The sequence below is a fragment of the Mirounga angustirostris genome, unplaced genomic scaffold (assembly GCF_029215605.1).
Source record: "Mirounga angustirostris isolate CCGP_5_RB_7025 unplaced genomic scaffold, mMirAng1.0.hap1 SCAF_12, whole genome shotgun sequence".
In the NCBI taxonomy this organism is placed as follows: Eukaryota; Metazoa; Chordata; class Mammalia; order Carnivora; family Phocidae; genus Mirounga; species Mirounga angustirostris.
The window spans coordinates 14,061,931-14,084,401 of record NW_026991720.1 but is presented as its reverse complement, the minus strand read 5'-3'; the positions used below and the strand labels follow the sequence as shown (position 1 = coordinate 14,084,401).

The window sequence follows — 22,471 nt, the reverse complement described above, 5'->3', positions numbered from 1 at the left end:
ACCCATACCCTGTGGCAGAACAAATTTGTCTCTTTTAAATACAAATTTGACAAGTTGTTTGAATTGGGATAAAACCCAAAAACATGAAACCTCAGTGTGTACAAGTTCCCAGGCTCAATGCTCTCCCCACTCTCATTCCCCAGGTCACCAGCCACCACTAACTTGGTGGGCGTTATTCCAGACACAGATATATCTGTGGTAGGGCAGCTTCTAGAGTGAATGATTAGGGGAAGGTCAAATACTATTCTTACTGCTGAGGATCTTTTGTCCCAGGTTTTATCTTAAAAAATGTACGGAATTTACATGTTACTTTCTATTTGTAGGGCCTTCATTTTTTCCTTTTTCCAATTCTGGCGTAGAAGGGACTTCACAACATTTCAGAATTAGCACTTTAAAAAGTGCAAAGGGTATTTCTGGGACCGAGGGTGGGAAGAGCCCAGGAAGGGGGAATGGAGAACCTGGAAGTGAATGAAGATGAGGACATGGATGGGAAGGAGTTTTTGGGGGTGGGGGTGGTGGGCTGGAGAGAAGCCAGGCTCTGGAAGGCGGGCAGAAGGCCTTGTCTTTCTCCTTCCTTACCTGGGCTGGCCCGCTTACAGAGCTGAGGGGCAGAAAATGGCAGGAGAGGCTTCGGCGTGGGAAGGGCAGTGGCAGGAGCAGGGAGGGAGGCAGCTGCAATCTCACAGGGGCCGTGTCCCGGGCCATGGAAGCCGTGCGCCGAGCACAGCCTCTACTCATGCCCTTGGTAGGTGGCTTTGGGAACTGCTGTTAGGTTCATGTATTTCCACAGTATCCCATGCCCCTTGTTTACAGCCTATTCTCCACTAGAAGGTGAAATCCTAGAAGATAAACTGTCTTTCGTGTGTGCCTGTCCCTGGGAAAACTAGACTTGAAGTTGAATGACAGAAAACTTCTGAAGAAAATATATGTCAATCCAAAATGGGTACCTACAAAGAAATGTTTAGAACCCAAACCATTCCTAAGGACCATCTATTCCTTTTATATATATATATTTTTTAAGATTTTATTTTATTTCAGAGAGAGAATGAGAGAGCAAGCACGAGGGGGGGGGAGTGGGAGAGGGAGAAGCAGACTCCCCGCTGAGCAGGGATCCCAATGTGGGACTCAATCCCAGGACCCTGGGATCATGACCTGAGCCGAAGGCAGACGCTTAACAACTGAGCCACCCAGGCGTCCCCCATCTATTCCTTTTTAACAATTGGAAGTATGTAACTAGAGAAAGACAAATTCAGGAAAAATAGGCTTTTGATTAAAGTCTCAATTTTACTTATTAGAGTGTGAACCCAGACATATTATTTACCCTTTCTAGCCTTTCATCTGTAGGATGAATGGACAATATAGCACCTACCTCGCTGGGTTAGTCTGAGGAAGAAATGAAAATCTGCCTTGTACACAGGAAGTATTCACATGGACTAAACATAATGAGGGCTTCTGTTCAAAACTCTGTAGGGCACCTGATTCTTCTCAATCTAAAATGAGGCGTGGGTAACACGCCGCATCGCACAGTGATGGGTCTGTCTCAGCCTCCCTGCTTGGTGCAAACACAAAAATCAGGCTACAAGTCTGAGAGTAGGTCCTGATCACTAGTAACTAATGAGCCTCATGAAGGCTGAGCATCCCACAGGTATACAGACAGTCTGTGGATTTTTACAAAAGAACAGATTAGTTCAGATTTAGGTCTCAATCAGCTGGACCAAAGCAGGCCAATTAAGATGAAAAGAGCGTAAACGTGCTTTGGATAACCCTCTTGTAACAGCAACTGAGGTACGCTAAGTGTGAGCCCTCGGGCATACCTACGGTCTTGCAGGTATTAGGTACAGGAGGAGAACAGGCCTCTGTTCCCTCTGGAGCCTTGGTTTCCATGACCTGCTCTCAGGGTCCTCCTCCAGAATGGACTCTTAGCCACTTCCGGCCCCCTTCCCAGGCCCTTCTTCTGCCCTCAAGCGCTGCCCCCCACCCCATATTCCTTCTTCCTTGGTCTGCGGCTCCTCACTTTACCACATATCATCCCAGACCAGGCGCTGGGTTCCCTCAAAAGCACCATGTCTGAAACAGAATTCGTCTTTCTCACTAAACTAGCACTTCCACTCCCACCTTCACTCAGGCAGTGGGTCACCATGGCACATCCTTGCCCCCCACTTTCACATCTACCCTAAGCTCCCTGAGGACCGGGGCTGTGTTTTGTTCACTCCTGCAGCCCCAGCACTAGAACAGCACTTGGTATACAGCAGGTGCTCAATGAATATTTGTGGCGTGCCCGGGTTGGGGGCAATGAGTGCTCTTAAATGTCCGTCAGTAAACACCCACAGCAGCATCTTGCCAATTACCCTCTTTGTGTTCGTTTCTCTCTTTCGGCAACTGCTTACCCAGCAATACTTCTGATAAAAGAATAGGACACATTACTTTTCACATTTAAATCTTCAGAAATAGTAAGAAGCATAAGTTTGACACAGTTTTTCACATTCTCAAATCTCCTATGAGTCAATAAGCAGAAAAAGGGAACGGAAAGTCAGAACTGGATATAGAATTCAGATTTTTTTTTTCTTTCAAAGACACATTTTATACAACTTTCAACATTTATACTTTCAAACAAAATGAGCAAAAAATACACCGAGTGCTAAAAAAATCAAAACAGAAGTAATACAATTTTAATTTCAATATTTTAAAATACAGAAATTGGAAAGTAAGAATACTAAATACAACTTTAAACAAGTCACTGTCCTCCTCTATAATAACCAATGTAAGCTACTTAAAGACTTACAAATTTAAAACAGAAACAAAATAAATACTGTACACTTTCCCTGCCTGCAGGCAAAAGATGGGAAATACTGTTATGAATCAAAAAAAAAAAATGCTCTTAAAGCTTCAGCATCCCATTTCCCAGCCACACCCCACTCTGCTGTCACACCGTGTGCTTCTGTATTCAAAGGACACACATGTGCACACATACTGACTGCCTATACAAACAGACAAGACACTACTCCGCAGACACCCCAAACAAGAAAGGGTAACAGTCACCTTGGACCATGGGCATAAAAATCAGTTAAGGAAAGTCAGTCTGGCTAGCAAAACATTACTACAAAACTAGTAAGTACCATAGCCAACAACTGTCCCCTTTTCAAATTTCACAGATTTAGAACCCCTAAAACCAATACTACCCCCACATCGCCACCCTCTACACCCCCACCCCCCAAAAAAAACCTGCTGAAGCACTGGCAAAGTTAGACATTTCACAGTAAATGTGAAAATTCATATTATATAATCTCTTAAAATGAACCTTTTCACCCTCTTTCCACAGCATGAAACTGTTATGGCTTAATTTATATTAAAAGTAGAAAAGTCTTTTCGGAAGGAAATACAGTCTGCAAAGATGCATATGTGTTTCCTGATCAGTGCTATTCCATACCTAACAACTGCGTGACTTGCTTTTGCAGTCAGAAGCTGTTTTTTGAAAAAACTGAGGTTATAGCTTTTGATTCAGTCTAACCATAAATGTAAGGCCCTTAGTTTGGTTTAGGTTTCTTTTGCAAGATAAAATAACCTTGGGGTTCACTTAGCAAGTTACACCTCAGGTCCCTGACTATAATGTGGAAGTTCTATGTATGCTTTGTAAAAATAAAAGGTTACTTAATGAATCTTAGAAGGAAGAAATGATTCTAGGCAAGAAATCAACTCCTCATTATATATCACACTTAATGCTGGTAACTGTTACCAACCAAAATCCACCAAAGAAATGTAAAAGTATGTCTGGGTTACTTTATTCCTGCAAAATGTTATATTTTCCAGCACTTATGATCATTGTTTTGGTGAAAAATCTTGGGGAAAAAGAGCTGACATTTAGAAAAGGAAATGGCCAAAATAAAACTGGGTGGAGGCAAGGTTTATCTTTATGATTAAGTTCCCTTTAGGACTGCTTTCTGAAATAAAGAAAAGTGAATTCAGAATGTCACAGGGCTTGCATAGGTAAACTACTTGGAGGTCAAGGGCTACGTGGTAGCCAGGGTTTATTAGTGAAATAGTGCAGAGCAGATAAACTTGGAAGAATCACTGAATACAGTTTCAAAAAGGTTTTAACAAAAAATTTAATTTTGCACTTATTAAGACAAAGCTTTAGGACACCAGAAAGGGCACCAAGGGTGAGTGGGAGAGTCTAAGGGGTAGAATGCAGGCAAGTGAGTATTATTTTCCCTACCCATTATAAAGGGAAGAAATACTATAAAAGAATAAAACCACAGTCATGATAAGCTAATTGCTTTGGATAGGCAGGCATTTGCTTAACGACCTTACTTTAAAATTTTTGTTTATGTAAGGGTATCAAATATTTGACTTACGGCATGACGTTCAGTGAAAAACAAAACAAAAGGGTTTTTAGTAAGGCTACAGTATTAAAATTACATTACGTTCATCAGCAACGTAGTAAGTATATTATTTGTCCCCCCTTCTTTCCACCTGACTTGTAGTAAGCGTGTGATCATCATCCACCACTGGATGAGCAGAGGATGCACAGTGTCACACAACAGAGGCTGAGGAGGCAAGGTACCTGAGGTCTAAGGGTTCACTGTGACCCCAGGTGAGTCACTGCCCTCCTGGCTTTCATTTGTCTCCTTTATTTACTGGCAACACTCTTTTCCTAGGCTCACAATTTGAAGCTCAACCTTCTCAAGATTGCTTTAGATAAAGGCCTAGGATATCTGAAAATGACTGATGATTTTTAGCTTCTCTTTTCGGAGGGAGCAATTAGCTTAATAGTTAATGGGGGGAAATGAGCTTTTGAAAAATTTTCAGATTTACATTATTCATTTCTTAATATGAAATTGCAAAATGCTTACATGCTGCAATAGATACTTCTGGCAGTAGTCAAGTGGGCCGTACAATTACTCATCCCCTCTTTGGGGAGTAGCCCTATGACTATAGACAGCATCTCTTGAAAAGGGCAGAATCTTCTCCTTTGAAGATGTCCAGTCAGGTCTCCTGCCCAGCACTACAGTGCTTTCTCCCTCTACCCAACAAGCTGCTGTTAGCCAACCCTGAGCTGTCTTTGTTGGTTCCCATCTTCTGAATACCTTCTATTTTTTCCCTAGCTCCTTGGGTAGTTGCTACAGCATTTTAATTCCATGACTTATTTGAGCAGAGACCCCAACTTTTATCTAGTGCCTGAAGAGTAGGCAGAATCTGTGGAGCAGTACTGTGCTAATTCCTCTTTGAGCAAAACCTAAAACCATCTTTGAATTCCTTAAAATCATCTTAATGATCACTTGGGGATAAACGTTCTCACTCTTATCCATAAACTATCGCACTTCTTTTTCTTTCACTTCAAAGCATGGATTCTGATTTTAATTCAACACCTTGTTAGCAATTCTTCAGAGGTTTTAGGTAGCATGCTCTGGGCATATATATACTTGATATGAAACAAATTTTATGAGTAATAGTTTTCACTTAAAAAAGCATATAAATGTGCATTGTCAGTTGTAACTTAAATCATGATAAATTATCTGCAAGTATAAAAAGTGTTAATAATTAAGGAATGCTTTTCTATGTTTTTCTTAACCACCATTTTTATCCAAACTTACAAATGAGAAAACCAAGACTCAGAAAGAGTAAGTGACTTATTTACGGTCACACAGTTGATACATAAATGACAGAACTTGGACAAAAACCCAGGTTCGTGCTCCCTTCCATGCTATATACCACACCTCTCTATTACGAACATTAAACTATTAACTTTTGAAATGTTTCTTAAATTTTAAAAACTAAAAAAAAAATGTACTTCCACTTCTACAGTTGTACATTTCAGTTGAAACTAATAAAGTTATGCTATTTTTCTTAATACGTGGGCCCTCTTTTGCTTAAAGTTTGCTGAGAAATGAAAATAATACTGCTTATTTCTTGGAGAAGATACCTTCAAGAGCAGAGACCCCAACTTCAGCTTTATATTCCCCCACAGTGCTAAGTCGTACTGGGCACACAGACGTTGGATAAATACCTGCTGCCATCATACAGGTCAATACAGTAGAGTTCATTTAAAAGGCAATCATTAGGATTGTTAAAAAATAGATCAGTATTCAAGCTAAGTATTTAAGTCGTGATAACAATGGTCTTGTTTTCTCTGAGTTTCTATGATGTCAGTCAGATTTTTAGTTCTGTATGCTTATGAAATTCAGTGTATTTCTAGGATGCTGCACTACTATAAACTGCCAGTTTTGTACTGTTGACTTCCTTAATCAGTCCTGACTTCCTTAATGTCCTTATGTGACATTATGAGTTACAGTACCGGGGATCCCAGGTTAACAGAAGTCACTTACTTGAATCAATACAGAAAAATCATTATCTACTACTGCCATTAAAATCGCATACGTTAAGTCCAACTGTTTTACCTATTTATTTGCACCTAACTAGCTAAATGCCACCACTGTTGTCTCCTTGTCTAAACTGCAGTGTCTGTGTGGTAGAAGGGTTTATAAACGAGATTGAGGAAAACATGAGAGGTTGTCTATCACAGCTGAATCCAGACCCAGGCTGCAGTCACCTCAAAGTCCAGCCACTTCCATGACATAAAGGGATGCATCAGAGCCAGTAAGTTTAGAACAAGTTTGACCAGGCCACTCACTGGGCCAGTAGGCTGAATTTTCACCAATTTGGAGAAAGACACATGATTCTGTTATAGTGCTTAGATTATCTTACTGCAAGTTTTTTTTAACTTAGCCAGTTCATGGGCTAAACCTGCCAAAAGTGAATCCACAGTACCTTCACTTAATACTTACACATACTGGCTACTTAAAATTAGATTTATTGGCCTAAGTACACAGGGCAGATATTGGTCACCATCTTAATTTATAAAAATAAATTGATTTTAATTTTTATAGCTAAAGAAAAGAAGTCAGGTAATTAGAAATACTTAGAGCTATGAAAAATGTTAAGAAAACAAAAGAACCCAAGATCATGATGTAGCTGGAAGAACGAATTATAATTCTGATCTCTTAAACCAAAACAAAATCATGTGAACTCTAACACTAAAACGGTGTCTACAGAAAACCAAAACATCACAATAATATATTGGGAGGTAGGAAAATCAGTCAAACCCCGACTTTTGACAATCTTGAGATCCAATGACCAAATGACTGATTATATCCATCTCTTAACCAGTTTTGGCAAAGTGTAGACAGAGTCTAAGTAGGCCCTTTACAGACACTTAGTGTTTCCATAAAAATTGTTTTTCCTGACACCCAGATAAGTCCCAGAATTTGGTCCAGTCACTTGGACCAAAAAGGTTAATCCATAAGCTATTTTGTACTTATTCCATGAGATATTGAAATGGAGACAGAATAAGAAATATTTCTCTTTGAAAATACACATCTGAATGCAACCATGAAAGATGATGGTATAGATTTTTTTTCTTAGAGCTTCAAGTGATACTTAATACAGAAGGGAAAGTCCTGCTACCTTGCTGAGTAAAAAAGAGACAAATCCATAATATGGCCATATTACTTCTCCATAAAAATAAATTTTATCCTATTTGCCTCTATTTTCTTTGTAGAAATTTGTAAAATGCTCTTTTGTCAGAATTGGGAATATCTTCACCCCAGCCCCAGAAATCACTTCTTTTTATGCCATGGGGAGGAAAAGGGAAAATATAAGCTATTGCGAGCAACCGAAAACTGGCGTTTAGTAAGAACTGTGCATAAAGGAGAGAAATGATTCCTTAAAGCTCAACCAGATACTTAATCTCAATATGCACTGGTTAAGTTAGGACAGATGGAAGAAACTGCAAGAAGCACCCATTTTACTCCAAATCTGTATCTTAAATAATTCTTTAGAAGGTGAAGAAGTAAGAAACTAGACACACATACACCCAAAAGACCTACTCCAACATGCTTGCTTCTGTACAACTTAATATAGTATAGTCCTATTATATTACGGATTATGCAGATTTGAATATACTAAGTCAAACCATATCTCATTATTTTCCAACAAGTTAGGTACACAGAATAAGAGCGTCATAAAATATAACCTCTGGGGCAGGTGCCCGTCCTGCCCTCCAACACCAGCAGTGTGAAGAAGGCCCTCTGTAGTTACAAATGTTTTTGAAAAACTATAAACGCGACAATTTAACCAAACTTATAACCCTTTTCCCACAAGTAGGAAAAAGATATTAAAGCTGTTCTCTTTGGGACCCAGATATCATCAGCAAAAATGAAAATGCAAGAAGCCTATTTTTATAGAATTAGAAGAAAACTGCAATGTCAAACGAAAGAGAAACGTGGGATCTTTTATGTAATTCTTACACGTTGGCTATGAAAGTGTTTCCCTGCAAAGAGAAGAGTCTTGTTGCGTCGTCACAAAAGGATGGGGAGTGCAGAGGGAAGGTGGGATATAAGGTAATCGACCTGGATAACAGTATGCACCTTGGATGTTAGCAAAAGCGAAGCTAATAGCTTATAAAAAACACATGAAATATATAAAATAAAATGATTTTCATATACATCTTAATTTAAAATAATTAATGCATCAAATCCCTGTTTAAGACTTTAACCTGAATATCAAATTTAAGAGTCCAGACTAGTTACTGTTACCGTGGCTCTTCCCCACATGTAACATACACACTATCAAAAATAATTTAAAAACTTTCACATTCTTAAATCTAAATTAGTGAGACAGTTCTCCAGAAATCTTCCAAATAAATAGCTTTAAAAAAGAAAGAATTTAAAAGCTGTTAACTTTAAAAAAAAAATCTGTTAAATAAATTATTGATAATTCTTTACCCTACCACTGAAAATAAATCAAGACACTACCAACAACAAAATGAAATTCAAGCCCTGACAAGAGACCTTTTCCAGTTCAAGGTCTCCTTTTAAGGTTCTACCCTCCTTCTTCCTCTCCCCCACCAGGTCCAGAACGGTTATTGCTGAGTGGGTGTGGCACAGTGAAAATGCAGCATCTGGTTCATTTTGTTCTTCAGGCAGTGCTCTCTACTGTACATGCAAACTGCTCCGGCGGGGGCGCGCCGGCAGCGCCAGGCTCGCGCGCCTCCGAGACCGGTCTGTCTCCAGAGGGAAGAGTGGCCACAACAGCAGCTCGTCACACAAAGAAACGGGCATGGCCATTTCTGTTCAACTTGAGGATCTTCCCAAGACGTTGTTTGGCTGTTGCCATTCCTTTTTTTGGACGTTTACCTGTAAGACAGCAACAACAGCGTAGATAATAGTGAAAATCATTCTCGACAGACAGCACCCGGCAGACTTCAAGGCAGAGCTATGCGGCGAGCGCTGCTTTTCGGTGTTCTGAAGGGGCAAAGTCACACTCCTGGAGTTCTACGGTTTCGAACCTTCCATCTCATCACTTGAGAGATAAAGGCCAACCTGCTTCACGTGACTTACCAGGCCGACCCACAGTCTGATCCCTGCCGCTCTCTCTCTTGAGCAGGAGCCCTGACCGTATCTTGCCTCAAATTGTGCTTCGGCCACAAAACTGACTGCACTTTCATAAACAGCCCACGTACTGTTTCTCACGTTGGTACCGTGAGCCATACTATCTCCTTGACCTTCACTGCGGTCTACTCTGGCACTTCCCCAACCCAGCAGAGCTAACCCCTTACCATCCTTATCGGGATCTACCTCCTCCTCCAGGAAGCCACTCCCAATCCTCAGGCCCGACCTAGGGAGCCTTCTTCTCTGTTCCCACGGGAACCTGTGCATACCGCCCTCACTGCGCCGTCCAGAGTGCATCAGGCTGGAAGCGGCTTGAGGGGAGGGACCATTACGTCTCTCTGAACTGCCGCTGTCACCGTCATACATGGTCCAAAATACACTCAGCCCACAGATGTGTCAAAGTTACCTTTTGTTGCCTGGTTGCTGATAGGTGGTGGATTTGATGCAGGTCTCTTGGTGGGGTGAAGGGGCACTGAAAAGGTAGTTTCACCAACTGGCCTTTCTGGGCTTATGCTGCCATTATTTATCTGGCACGCCCCTGAAATCAAGCTTGAATTCTGCGTATACTTCCCATTTTGAGGGCTTGAGCCACTGCTGTCCACAGAATTCCTACTTTGTACCTTCTGACTGATTTCTGATGAACCTTCCTTTTTGATGCATTTCTGGCCTCTACTTAGATCCTAAAAAAGGAAGGAAATAAGGCTGGATTTTTAGAGTTCCTTTACGATAAGCAAGATATTTAACCTCTCTATGCACTAGCAAGTCAAGGGAGAGAAGAAATCAACTACTGAACTTTGGTTTTCTTAACATGTAGCAGCCACAGACGACCACCCCTTCAGGATGGTCATGTCATTCTAAAACCTCACAGCATGAAAAGACTCAAGTATGGAAGTTTTACATCATAACTCAAGTCCAGAAGAAAACATTTTTATTTCTATTTATATATTATATAAACTTTATACATATATATTTAAATGCGTATATTTATATATAACATATATAATATGTAACGTCTATTATTTATTATAATATGGCATTCTGCATGTGCCATGACATGCCATGGAAGGAACACGTGGCTGGGACATGTGGGCCTACCAATTCCTCAGCACGTCACAGATCCCGTCTCTCTCACGATGTAGTGCGCTATCCTTTTTAGAATCTAACTTCTGTTAAGGTTCATCTCCACTGTATTTAAATTGTTTGCTAAAAAAAGCACCTAGGTGCTGAGCCCCAAGCCTGGTTTTCCTCTAACAATTCTTCCTTCACTCTCTTTAAGAGATCACCGAGTGAGCCATCAGGAAAAAACCAACAATGCTACTGACGGGTAGGTCTTAAAACCAATAGAAAGGGTCATGACCAGAATATAAAAAAGAAAAGAAAATATAAACGTGGAAAGAGCATACTGCAGATGTGATGTTTCATGAAACTAGCTGTTTGTGTGTGTGTGATGTAAAATAAATTCCTAATTCTGTAATGGTCAAATAAGTTTTAAAAACAGCATTACAGGCAAAAGAAATCTGATTTTCTCTAAGGTGATCTTGCTAATCATCCGTCCTCTCCTTCTTTATTTTCAAAGACAATTATAAAAACAACAGCTAGCTTTAAATAATACCTTACTTTTTTAAAAAACGATTTTATTTTTAAGTAATCTCTACACCCAACGTGGGGCTCAAACTTACACCCCTGCGATCAAGAGTTGCATGCTCTACCGACTGAGCCAGCCGGGCACCCCAATAACAGCTTATTTTCAATACTGAATCCTATAATGCTAATTAGTTATAAATGTAATGACCGGTGAGACACTATAAAATCACACACTGAATTAAGTGAATTACTGATAGTTAAGGGATTCCTTCCTTGACCTTTGATTCTGGAGCATATTCTTCTATTAAAAGAACTTGTACTTACAAAACGTTGCCTTAAAAAATAACTTGGCTCTTTTTCTCATTGTAAAATGTGTAAGTATTTAGAAAATGTAGATAAGCTACATGAAGAAAATAAAAACCACCCTTGAGGGGTGCCTGAGTGGCTCAGTTGGTTAAGCGTCCGTCTCTTGATCTTGGCTCGATCTCAGGGTCCTGAGTTCAAGCCCCGCATTGGAGCCTACATCCCAGCATGGAGCCTACTTAAACAAACACCTAAGATTCCACTACTCAGTGTATGCTTGGGGTTGGAGAAGTTAGAGGACTCTACTCTGCAGCATGAGAATTTTGATTCTTTGGCTGTCATTTTCCAAAGTTTATAGCAAAAGGTCATATTGCTTTTCTTGTTTGGTGCTACTGGAAAAGCTGTGGCTTTTCAAAAAGCTATTTGAGGTTCATTTTGTTTGTATAAGCATTAATACGCTGGCATCCCAAGACATCAAGTGTCTTCTCTTAGAGCAAGGGCTCTTAATCTGGAGTTAATGGATGGTCTGGGCTGGTAAGGGTGGGGCACAAAACCATGAGAAAATGCTATGCAAAAATCAGTATTGATGATGAACACTTTCCTGGCAATAGAGTCAATAACTGTCATCAAATTCTCAAAGAAATTTACTGTCTAAAAATGTTCAAGAAACAATGTCATAGATTAAAAAGAGATCCTCAGGGTACTTTTTTCCCCCCTTTCCTTCTAGCCAGACATAACCTAGAAGTGTTGGCTGCCAGGAGTTTTTAACTTTCCTTCAATCAACTATTCTTTTCCAAATTGCAGTCTATCCGTGAGCCTTGCATTAGTTGTTACATCAGAATTCCTAAAAACGGACAGCTGCTCAAATGAGCATTTAACTGTAAATTATTTTTTAGCTTTCCATATCTAACGGTTAATTACTGGTTGCAGTAAAAAAAATAGAAAGTAAAAACAGAGTTAATGACAATCCTAAATCTCCTTTCGATGTTTCAAGCCTTGCATATACCTGAAGATGAAATCTGGAAGTTGTATCGAATTGTTTAATCCAGGAAGAGCTCCTCAAGTCTTGTTCTTCGGTCTTGACATGGTACCCTAAACAGAAGTTTTCATTAAATTATCTCCACACAAATTTGATCATAACAAGCAAAATTAACCTAATGTTATAACTGAAAGTACATTTAGGTTGACGTTTTATTAAAAAACGAATATGTTAACTCTTTATTTACTCATACACTTTCCACCACACTGCTTTCCCTCTCAAAAACAAGAGAGTCACCAGCTCACAATCCAGCATGTTAATTCTTCAAATTCTCTCAAAGACTGCCTCTATATGACAGGTTTTGTGCCAGATGCTGGAAGCTCCAGAGTCAAATTCTATGGCCATCTGTTGTAGATGGAAAAGCCAAATGCAATATACTCTCTAAAACCAGTATATTTTTCCATACAGAATGAAGGCATATGCTTGCCTGAACTCTGCAGTACTTTCATAGAAGCCTTCTTTTCAAGTGAGGACCAAAGAAATGACAGGGAGACAGAATGGTGTGGACAGACAAGCCCAGACCTGAATTTGAGTTTTTCCATTACCGATGCATCTTTAGGCAAGTTACTTAACCTCTCTAAACCTCAGTTTCCTCTTACACAATAAGCCAAGATTTTGAGATCAAATAGTCCTGGGTTCCAATTCCAACGCCACTGGATAATAACCGCAATGTAAAGATGGGCAAGTTCAACTAACTTCACGAAGTCTTCTTGCCTCTACCTGTAAAAGTCTTACTACATACACCAAAATCTGGTTTCAAGAATTAAGTGAAATGGATGTCAGGTTGCTGGTATACAATTCACACAACTAGGCGGGAGTGAACACAATTTCTGCAACAGGCATTTGGTTTTCTTGTGGTACCATCTTCTCCCCCTTCCTCCTCAGACTTTCGGGCAACAAAATTTCCCCCAAAGGCACAGAGAACAAAACACTACATGGCCATCACGGGTACTGTCACTGAGTCTTCTCTTTCCCAATACTTCTTTTTCAAGTAGGAGAATGTCCTCAACCAGAAACGGATCAAAACTTGTTTTCCCGGGCGCCTGGGTGGCTCAGTTGGTTAAGCGGCTGCTTTCGGCTCAGGTCATGATCCTGGAGTCCCTGGATCGAGTCCCGCGTCGGGCTCCCTGCTCTGCAGGGAGTCTGTTTCTCCCTCTGACCCTCCCCCCTCTCATGCTCTATCTCATTCTCTCTCTCAAATAAATAAATAAAATCTTTAAAAAAAAAAAAAAAAAAAACTTGTTTTCCCTCCTGCGTAAGGAAAGAGGATTGATGGTTCAAGCCTAGCGGACCACGTAAGACGTCTCAACACTCTTTCCACTCGGAACAGCTTATGAAAGGAAACAAGTACTAAGTGTCTTACAATAGCAGTGGTAGGATTATGCTGGTGAACATAATTCTCCAGCCATTAATTTACATTTTGAGTTCTTATAACTTGTATCTTGTATTTGTCAATATTATGTATTTTTTGGCCAATACGCTTAACATCATTTCCAACTACAGATGTGCAATTCTTATTCATAATGTCTAACCTCAACTAGGATTACAGAGCCCTGAAGTTGGGGGTCCTATGTTACTTTTCAGAGACCAATCATTTATGTTTCTTACCATATTCCACTGGTTTATCACAGCGATACACCTGTCTAGCCTCATGGTTACTGCTGTGGCAGCCGCCGGGATCCTGGAGAGAGTCTCTTTCACCACTGCAGCCTGTGCTTTGTATCTGCCTCTGTAAACATGTGGAGTAGTGCAACCCTGCCATAGACAACATGCCCTGAATAGCTTCTTCCTCTGTGCTCGTCGAGGTAGGACATTCCCTAAAGAGAAGTTAAGCAAAAGGATGAGAGCTTATTTCTTCGTTCGGCATCTTCAGTAACATTTAAAATTAAAAAATGTTTTTGGGGTGCCTGGGTGGCTCAGTTGGTTAAGCAACTGCCTTCGGCTCAGGTCATGATCCTGGAGTCCCGGGATCGAGTCCCACATCGGGCTCCCTGCTCGGCGGAGAGTCTGCTTCTCCCTCTGACCCTCCTCCCGCTCATGGTCTCTGTCTCTCATTCTCTCTCTCAAATAAATAAATAAAATCTTTAAAAAAAATAAAATAAAATAAATAAATAAAATAAATAAATAAATAATGTTTTCATATACGCACAGAGTTTCATATAGTTTACATCACAATGTAGTAAGACTACTAACCATCAGAAAGCTTACCTTTTAATTGGAATTTCACTTCTAGATGGCTTCTGGCCCTTCTGAAGGAAGTTCCTCATCACAGTAGAGTCCTCCTTGAAGTTGGATGTTATTTCTTGTTTCTTTTCATCACCTGAACTTTCAGACTCTTCAGTGGTAAAATTATTTTTCTGAGATAATAAAAATAGTTAAATGGAAGCAAATCTATATAAGAAATCTGATTAAGTCTCTACTAACTAAAAACATTTTATCAGTCTAGGCAAAGTTAGAATCTTAATTATCACGGAATTATTTCTGTACTTCCTATGACAGAGTTAACATCTCTAGGGATTACAGTATATTATTCCTTAGTAAAAAACATACAGTACAAGTTTTCTTTAAAGTGAAATGAAATATAACCGATGAGAAATATGAGAAATGTAAGAACAGTATCTCCATCCACCCTTTCTAAAACCAGACAAAAGCTATGTTTATCAAATGTAAACAGTCACATGACAGGATGCGCGCGCACGCATGCGTGCGTGTGTGTGTGTGTGTGTGTGTGTGATTACCATTACAGGGAAGACCTTGTGCCACAAAGGTCATAGAGACGGTCTTTGGGAAAAGCTGTCATTTATTTTCCCCCACAGGTGTAGGAAAGGAGGTGTCATCTTTCCATCAAACAATGCACAAGTCACAGGGGTTTGGGCATACCAGTGCATTGCAATCAGGTCCAGAGTCTTCTGAATCAGAAATATCAGAATATTCTGATGATCGATTCCTGAGTTTTGATTTCACACTTGTAAAAAACCCTGCGAAGAGAAAGGAAGAGAGAAAAAGAGAAAGTCAGTGGAAGCTTATGAACAGGGTGGTACCTGAAGTCAGACCAGCTTCCGCGTATGTCCCGACTGCCCTGGCTCCATCCATTTCCACTGCTTTCATCTTCTTCATTCCTTTCTTCCCCCAAAGACTTTTCTCCCGAATTGACCAAGATACAGATTGCACTGTACTCTTAAAACGTTTGTGGCATTTACTGAACATGATGGTACATTCCTCATTTGCGTGGAAATTTTCTATCTCTTTCCAGAAAAAAACCTCCGATGCTAAAATTGCCTACAAGATGCTTTTCACTTTCCCTCTTGCATTTTTTCTCTCAACAGAAAACAAAAAGATAACTCTTCTAAACCTCAAAAGCACTCAAATAGTGAATTCAACAAGCTTAAAAAGCAGGCTTTACCACTGCTCTTCTCTCCCACGCGGCACTGCCAACTAACAACTGTTTGATAACTCCACTGATTAGCTGCCTTTCCCCTGGCACGTGACACATGCAGAGTCACCAACTACAGCAATACCAAATTTACTTAGAATTAGCTGGAACTGAGGTATTCAACACAGATGAAATGTTAATTTTTCTTGCCAAGTTATCAAAGTATTTAACCACTTTTTAAAATAGAAGGAGGGTATAAGGAGGCCCCAAAAAATGCTAAGAAATTAAGACTTCACTCAACGAAGAACGATCTCAAGAAGGAGGAGGCGTTACTATTTGTCACACTGATGATAACCAATTAGTAAGCAAGTAGAGATCTTCCTGTCAACAGGCCATCAAACAGAACAATACATGGATTACTAGTAGCTTCAGAGAGCTAATTATATATGACTCCTAATTCTGAAAACCATATACATGTTAGCTAAAATTATATATGACACTGTATTAAAAAAATAATAAATAAATAAAAAGAAACTGTATTAAACTTCTGACTATCTTATTATTTTGAGTAGAGGCCCATAAGATGCAAAAGCTTTCATGTCACTCTTGTAAAAACTGTCACCCAACAAGGGTGTCACTGACCAGCACATACCCTCGTCACTAAAAACACCTTCCCTGGGCACGATACCTTGATTGGCAGTCACATTCATGTTTCCCTTATGGATACACTACTCAGAAATACTTCAGGTTTCTCCAAAGAGTATTAGGGACAGGACAATTTTCAGTCCTACTACAAACTTAAGACCTTTAAGATTAGCACATGACTTTACGTATTATCACGTAGGTAATAAGCAGACCTTCAAACGGCCATGAAAACAAACATACTGTTACATGGTTTTTGAGACTCGTCATTCTCCACCCCTTCTATTCCTGAACTCTCTTCCATCTTCATTTTTGCCTTTTTTGTCCTTCTCTTGTCCTCCTCATTTTCACTATCTGCTGTATAAAGACTTGGATCTGCGAAGGGTTGTCTCTCATCCCTGCACATAGAGGGGAAAATAATCAAGTCACAAAACAGTGCGACATTGCAGCCAAATAGTATGCCCTCCCCCTTAATCTCCAGTTGGAGAGGAGAACTGAGACACTTTCCCTGTATGGGAGTCGGATGTGCACTGGTGGGGACTAGGGGTTAAACAGAGGGAATCCAAGGCAAACTCATCTGTATGACACTTTGCTCTACTTTACGTACTTAATTATCCTTCCATTTGTCAGCAGTAACCGTAGATCATTATCTTTTGCCCTCCATTCAGGTACCGTGGAAGATGGCTGGAGATGCTTGTTAAATTTTCCATTCAGTTTAGAGCTCAAGATGTCCTTAAAGTATAAAAACAGAACTTAACTTACCATCTGCCCTCAGATGTGCCTGCCTGCCTAAAGGAACCCAGGATGGCGCCACCTCCCGCCTCAGCCCTGCAGCCCAAACTGCGCACGGTGCGCTGCCCTGACACTCAGTGGCTCCTGAAACCAAAGCAGGACTATGGTTCCCCTTTCTGTCCAGCCACTAACAATAAAACACATTTTATAAAGCAGAATGTAAAATTTACATCAAGTAAATTCAAAGACATTTCACTCTCGCAGAAAGCTGAAGAGCTAGAGAAGCAGCACCTTAATGTGTTTGAATTCTCTTTCCCTCACTCCTTCCTGCTGAAGCACCAGCTGCTGGCTCCTTTCCGGTCCTCCTACCCTTGACCTTTAATAATCCCTCCTTCCCACAAGGCACTGTCAGCAACTCCTGGATCACCACCCTGCTACCACTGGGGACAAAGGCCACCGTGTGACATAAAAGCACAACAGTAGCTGGTTTTTAAAAAAGAGTATTTCCTTCTTGTGGAAATTTCTTTCTTTAATAACAAATAGAACCTTTCATAATAAGCTAAGTCTTCTCCCAGAGGGCTAAGGGTTAAAGAGGTTCAGAACAACAAAGTTTAAAACAATATCAATATAATTATTTAAATGCAAAATCTTTAAGTTATAATTTCTATAGAATTTCTTCAAATATTTTAATTCAGAAATACTTCTATCTTACTCATTTTAAATTATTCCTGTCCTTTACTTAAGATGTGCAATGATGGATGGTATGTCTCATCACAAACTCACTACCATGTTTTACAAAGGCCCCGCCCCTCTTCCCTTTGTCCATTAAGCCAGCATTTCCCAAATTTAAATGGGTTTATTCTAATAGTCTCCCAGTCCGACAGTTGCCCGTGCTGGTACTGCTGGGGGAGGAATAGGCTTTCTGCACTTGCTCTTCCCTCTGTTTCCTCAAAGCTTTGTATCCACTTGACTTCTTCCAGTATTCGTCAGCTCAAATGCCACCACCTGAGAGGCTCTCTGACGGCCCCAGCTAACGTAGCCAGCCACAGCCTAGCCCCTTTACTCTCTCTCCCTCTACTGTTTCAGCTTCCTTCAGAATACTTATTATCTGAAATTATATTATTTTAGTATATCTCTCATCTCCTATTCTTCCAACTTGAGCTGGACTGGAAGCTACACAATGGCAGAGACTTAAGTTTCACTCTGGTAACTTCCCCAGAGCCTAGAAGACCATAGGTTATTTCATAAACACTCAGTAAACATGTCCGCAAAGAAAATGAGATCTACTCAGTCTACTACACTGATGCCTAGAAAGCTGAAGCACATTCCCGGTCATGGACATCAGTACTGTTGGCCCCTACAATGCTAAGCAAAGATTAGAAAACAAACATGGCCAGACTATTCTTTTTATTATCCCTTTAAAGAACTTTCAGGAACAACCAAGTCTCTTTCTATAACCATAAAACATAATACTTGCCTCTTCCCATGGACACATCTCTAACCTTCTGAGAACCTCCCTTGTATGGAGCTCTAGGATGTCTAGGTTAGAAGGAGTTCGGACATTATGATCTCGAAGTTTCCTCATCTTTCGTCGGGAATGGTATGGGGAAGTTGCTTCATTTGAGGATCGTGAAACTGGACACACAGTAGGAATTCCCTGAGATTTAACTGGTTTGCCATTTTCCTCCTTTAAGAATTAAATTCAGAGTGTTTTTATGACAAGGACACACATATACCTGACTCAATAATCAGCCATAAAAATATTTTAAAAAACAAAAACCATTCATATAAATAGCAAAGACCAAATCGTAACACTCATAAAATTCAACATCAGCTTTGCTGAGATCTTTATTCCCTTCTCTCCCCCACATAATATACTGTGAACATATTTCTTTGATTTTAAATATCATTTTAAAAGCTGGGTAGTATTCCACCATATAATTTATTGACCTAATACTTACTGGTAGTTATTATAGGCTGCTTCCAGTTCTTTCCTATGATGAACATTCTTTCATATATATACTTGAATAAATCAGTAATTGCTTTTTAAACCAAGGTCACCAATCTCTGTAGTTTTAAAAATTAACTCTATAAATATATCATGAAAAGCAGTGGTATACTCTTCCCCATCCCTGATTCCCATTCTCCAGAGGCAACCACTTGCAAGTTTCCTTTTATTGTAGTGACATATACATAATTTTGTAGCACATGAGGTAATATATACATAACTTACCATTTTACCATTTTTAAGTGGACAGCTCAGTAGCCTTAAGGACATTTCACACTGTTATGCAACCACACATCACCATCCACCTCCAGAACTTAATATTCCCAAACTTAAACTCTGTGCCCCTTACACAGTAACTCCCATTCCTCCTTACCACCAGCCTCTGGCAACCTTCTACTTTATGAATTTGACGCTTCTAGGAACTTCATATAAGTGGAATCATACAATAGTTGTACCTTTGTGACTGGCTTATTTTGCTTAATTTATCTTTTTTTTTTTTTAAGATTTTATTTATTTGACAGAGAGAGATAGCGAGAGCAGGAACACAAGCAGACTCCCCGCACAGCAGGGAACCCAATGCAGGGCTCAATCCCAGGACCCTGGGATCATGACCTGAGCTGAAGGCAGACGCTTAACGACTGAGCCACCCAGGCGCCCCTCACTTAATGTAATATCTTAAAGGTCCATCCATGCTGTAGCATGGGTCAGAATTTCCTTCTTTTTGCAGGCTGAATAATATTCCATGGTGTGTATATTATGTATATGCCACTTTTTGTCCACTCATTCCTCCGCCATGGACAATTAGGCTGCCATGGTGCCTGCAACTCTTACAGCTGTTTTTGTTGGTGGTAGTGTTACTTGTTCAGTTATTTGCCTCCAAATTTCTAATATGTTTAAACTGTTATTTCTTGGTTTTTCGGCTTTATTTTTTTTTAAGATTTTATTTTTAAGTAATCTCTATACCCAATGTGGGGCTCAAAACCACAACCCTGAGGTCAGGAGTCACATGCTCTACTGACTGAGCCAGCCAGGTGCCCCTTTTAGCTGTAGGTGTTACTGAATTCCTACTACTCAAGATGAAGTCTCAATCCTTGCACACTTCTAAATGTACACATACTTCCTGTTCCTTCAGTAAACTGGACTTGGTAAAAAGTATTTACAACCCAGTGCCACATAGTATATTATTACATTTCCTTTTTTTTTTTTTTTTACATCTTTGACTTTCCCTTGAGTTTATAATTGTCTCACTCTATAGCTGCTTTGTTTTCTATGTATCTATCACTAGTTGATCCCAAAATTCTTCACTGGAAGAATGCAAACATTTAAACACATTAGGTAATGTATAAATTTTGTATTTTTCTTCGGAGACATCCCCCCTGGACAGGAATGCCAGCTAAAGTACAAGATGCCCAGTTCAATTTGAATTTCAGATAAACAACAAATACGGAGCCCTTCATCCTCCTGAATCCAACCCGGACTGGCTGCTCTCCCGGCCTACACAGGTCATCAAAAATCCCTCCTGCCCTGCTTGCACTCCACCACTTAAAACTGCAGCCCCCACCACCATCTCTGGCTGTCACTCCCCATCTTTTCCCCCTTCTGTATCTTTCTTCATAGCATTTGTCAATTCCTGATACATTAAAATATTTATGGCTAGTCTCTTCCTACTCAGCTCCATGAAGGCAGAGCCTCTGTTTTCTTCCCTGCTCTCTGCCCATCTGGGTATTCCATATTTGTTGGAAGAATTCCAGAGCTCCTTTTTTGGCTTATTTCCTCTCTTTTGGAACAGCACCCCCTCTAAGAATTTCCTGAGAAGGGGTCCATGGGAGGTAAATTTTTTGAGATCTTGCCTCTTTGGCATCTTTTTTTAAGATTTCATTTATTTATTTGAGAGAGAGCAAGAGAGCACAAGCAGGGGGGGAGGCAGGCAGAGGGAGAAGCAGGTTCCCTGCTGAGCAAGGAGCCCTCTGTGCGGCTTGATCCCTGATCGCAGGATATACTCTGTTACATGCATTCTAAAATGTAACCACTATGTGCCTTGGCATAGGTCTTTTCTCACTCACTGTACTTGGGCATTCTGTAGGGAAGATGTGTCCTTGAATTCTAAAACATCATCTTTGACTATTCCTCTAATTATCTTCTCCTTGTTTTCTATGTTCTATCTGGACCTCCTATTATTTTGATGGTGACTATGTAAAATGACCTCCTAATTTTTCTGTCCTATTTTAGTCTTTTTTTTTTTTTTAACTTTATGAGAGATTTTCCCAACTTTATCTTCCAATGAGTTTACTAAATTTTTTTTAAGACAGAAAGGAGTTTCTTGGGTGTTTTTTTTTAAATTAAGATTTTATTTATTTATTTGTCAGAGAGAGAGAGAACAAGCTGGGGGGGGGGGAGATAGGAGCAGAGGTAGAGGGAGAAGCAGCCTCCCCACTGAACAAGGAGCCTGACGTGGACTCGATCCCAGGACCCCGGGATCATGACCTGAGCCGAAGGCAGATGCTTAACCAACTGAGCCACCCAGGCTTCCCTATATTTTGTTTCTATTATATTTCTAATTTCCAAGAACCCCTTTTCTTTCTTCTTTTAATGCTCCTTTGTTATAGCCATCTGTTCTTTTTTCATGGAAGCAATATTTATGTACTCTTTTCTCTCAAGGATATAAATTATTAATATTTGGGTTTTGGGCTAAAGAACTTATTTATTTCCTTCAAATACATTTTTTTTCTTTTTCTCCTTTATTTTTGGTTGTCGTCTTCAAAACTCTTCTTGGCACTCCATGCATATTAAAGGAGAAAGCAATAAAAGCTAATTGATTTCAAGAAATGGTATGTTTGGGGCGCCTGGGTGGCTCAGTCGGTTAAGTGGCTGCCTTTGGCTCAGGTCATGATCCCAGGGTCCTAGGATCGAGCCCCGCATCGGGCTCCCTGCTCAGCAGAGAGCCTGCTTCTCCCTTCCCCTCTGCCTGCCACTCTACCTACTTGTGCTCTCTCTGTCAAATAAATAAATTAAAAAAAAAAAAAAAAGAAATGGTATGTTTATCTAGACAACTAGATAAACATATGGGAGGAAAATAATGCCTTAAAATTTACCTTATGCTACACACAAAAATTCACGATTAGCTATTTACCCAATTGTAAAACAGGCTTCCAGAAAAAAAAAAGTATCTTCAACCCTTGGGGTGGGCAAAGATTTCTTAGAGAGGACACTAAAAAAAACTAACTATAAATAAGCAACTATAAATAAGAAAACTAATTTACAAATTGATCTTCTATAAATAAGAAAACTAATTTACAAATTGATCTTCTTCAAAATTAAAAATTTCTGCTCGGAAAAAGACACCA

General features: G+C 39.9%; 1 protein-coding gene across 3 annotated transcripts in view; it reads right to left on the bottom strand.

The window, feature by feature from the left end:
- The window catches only part of KDM7A (lysine demethylase 7A), a 90,693-nt gene that overhangs the window by 2,095 nt on the left and 66,127 nt on the right, over positions 1-22,471 (bottom strand). For 2 of the 3 annotated variants that reach the window (XM_064574891.1, XM_064574892.1), the window contains 8 exons: positions 18,597-18,806; positions 16,995-17,119; positions 16,631-16,785; positions 15,253-15,350; positions 14,581-14,729; positions 13,981-14,189; positions 12,340-12,425; positions 9,853-10,126 (listed from right to left, as the gene is read on the bottom strand). In XM_064574891.1, the coding sequence (XP_064430961.1) occupies positions 9,853-10,126; positions 12,340-12,425; positions 13,981-14,189; positions 14,581-14,729; positions 15,253-15,350; positions 16,631-16,785; positions 16,995-17,119; positions 18,597-18,806 (1,306 nt within the window). Of the gene's footprint in view, positions 1-2,537; positions 9,192-9,852; positions 10,127-12,339; positions 12,426-13,980; positions 14,190-14,580; positions 14,730-15,252; positions 15,351-16,630; positions 16,786-16,994; positions 17,120-18,596; positions 18,807-22,471 lie in introns of those variants that run through there. The other variant, XM_045864186.3, reaches the window with a different exon arrangement.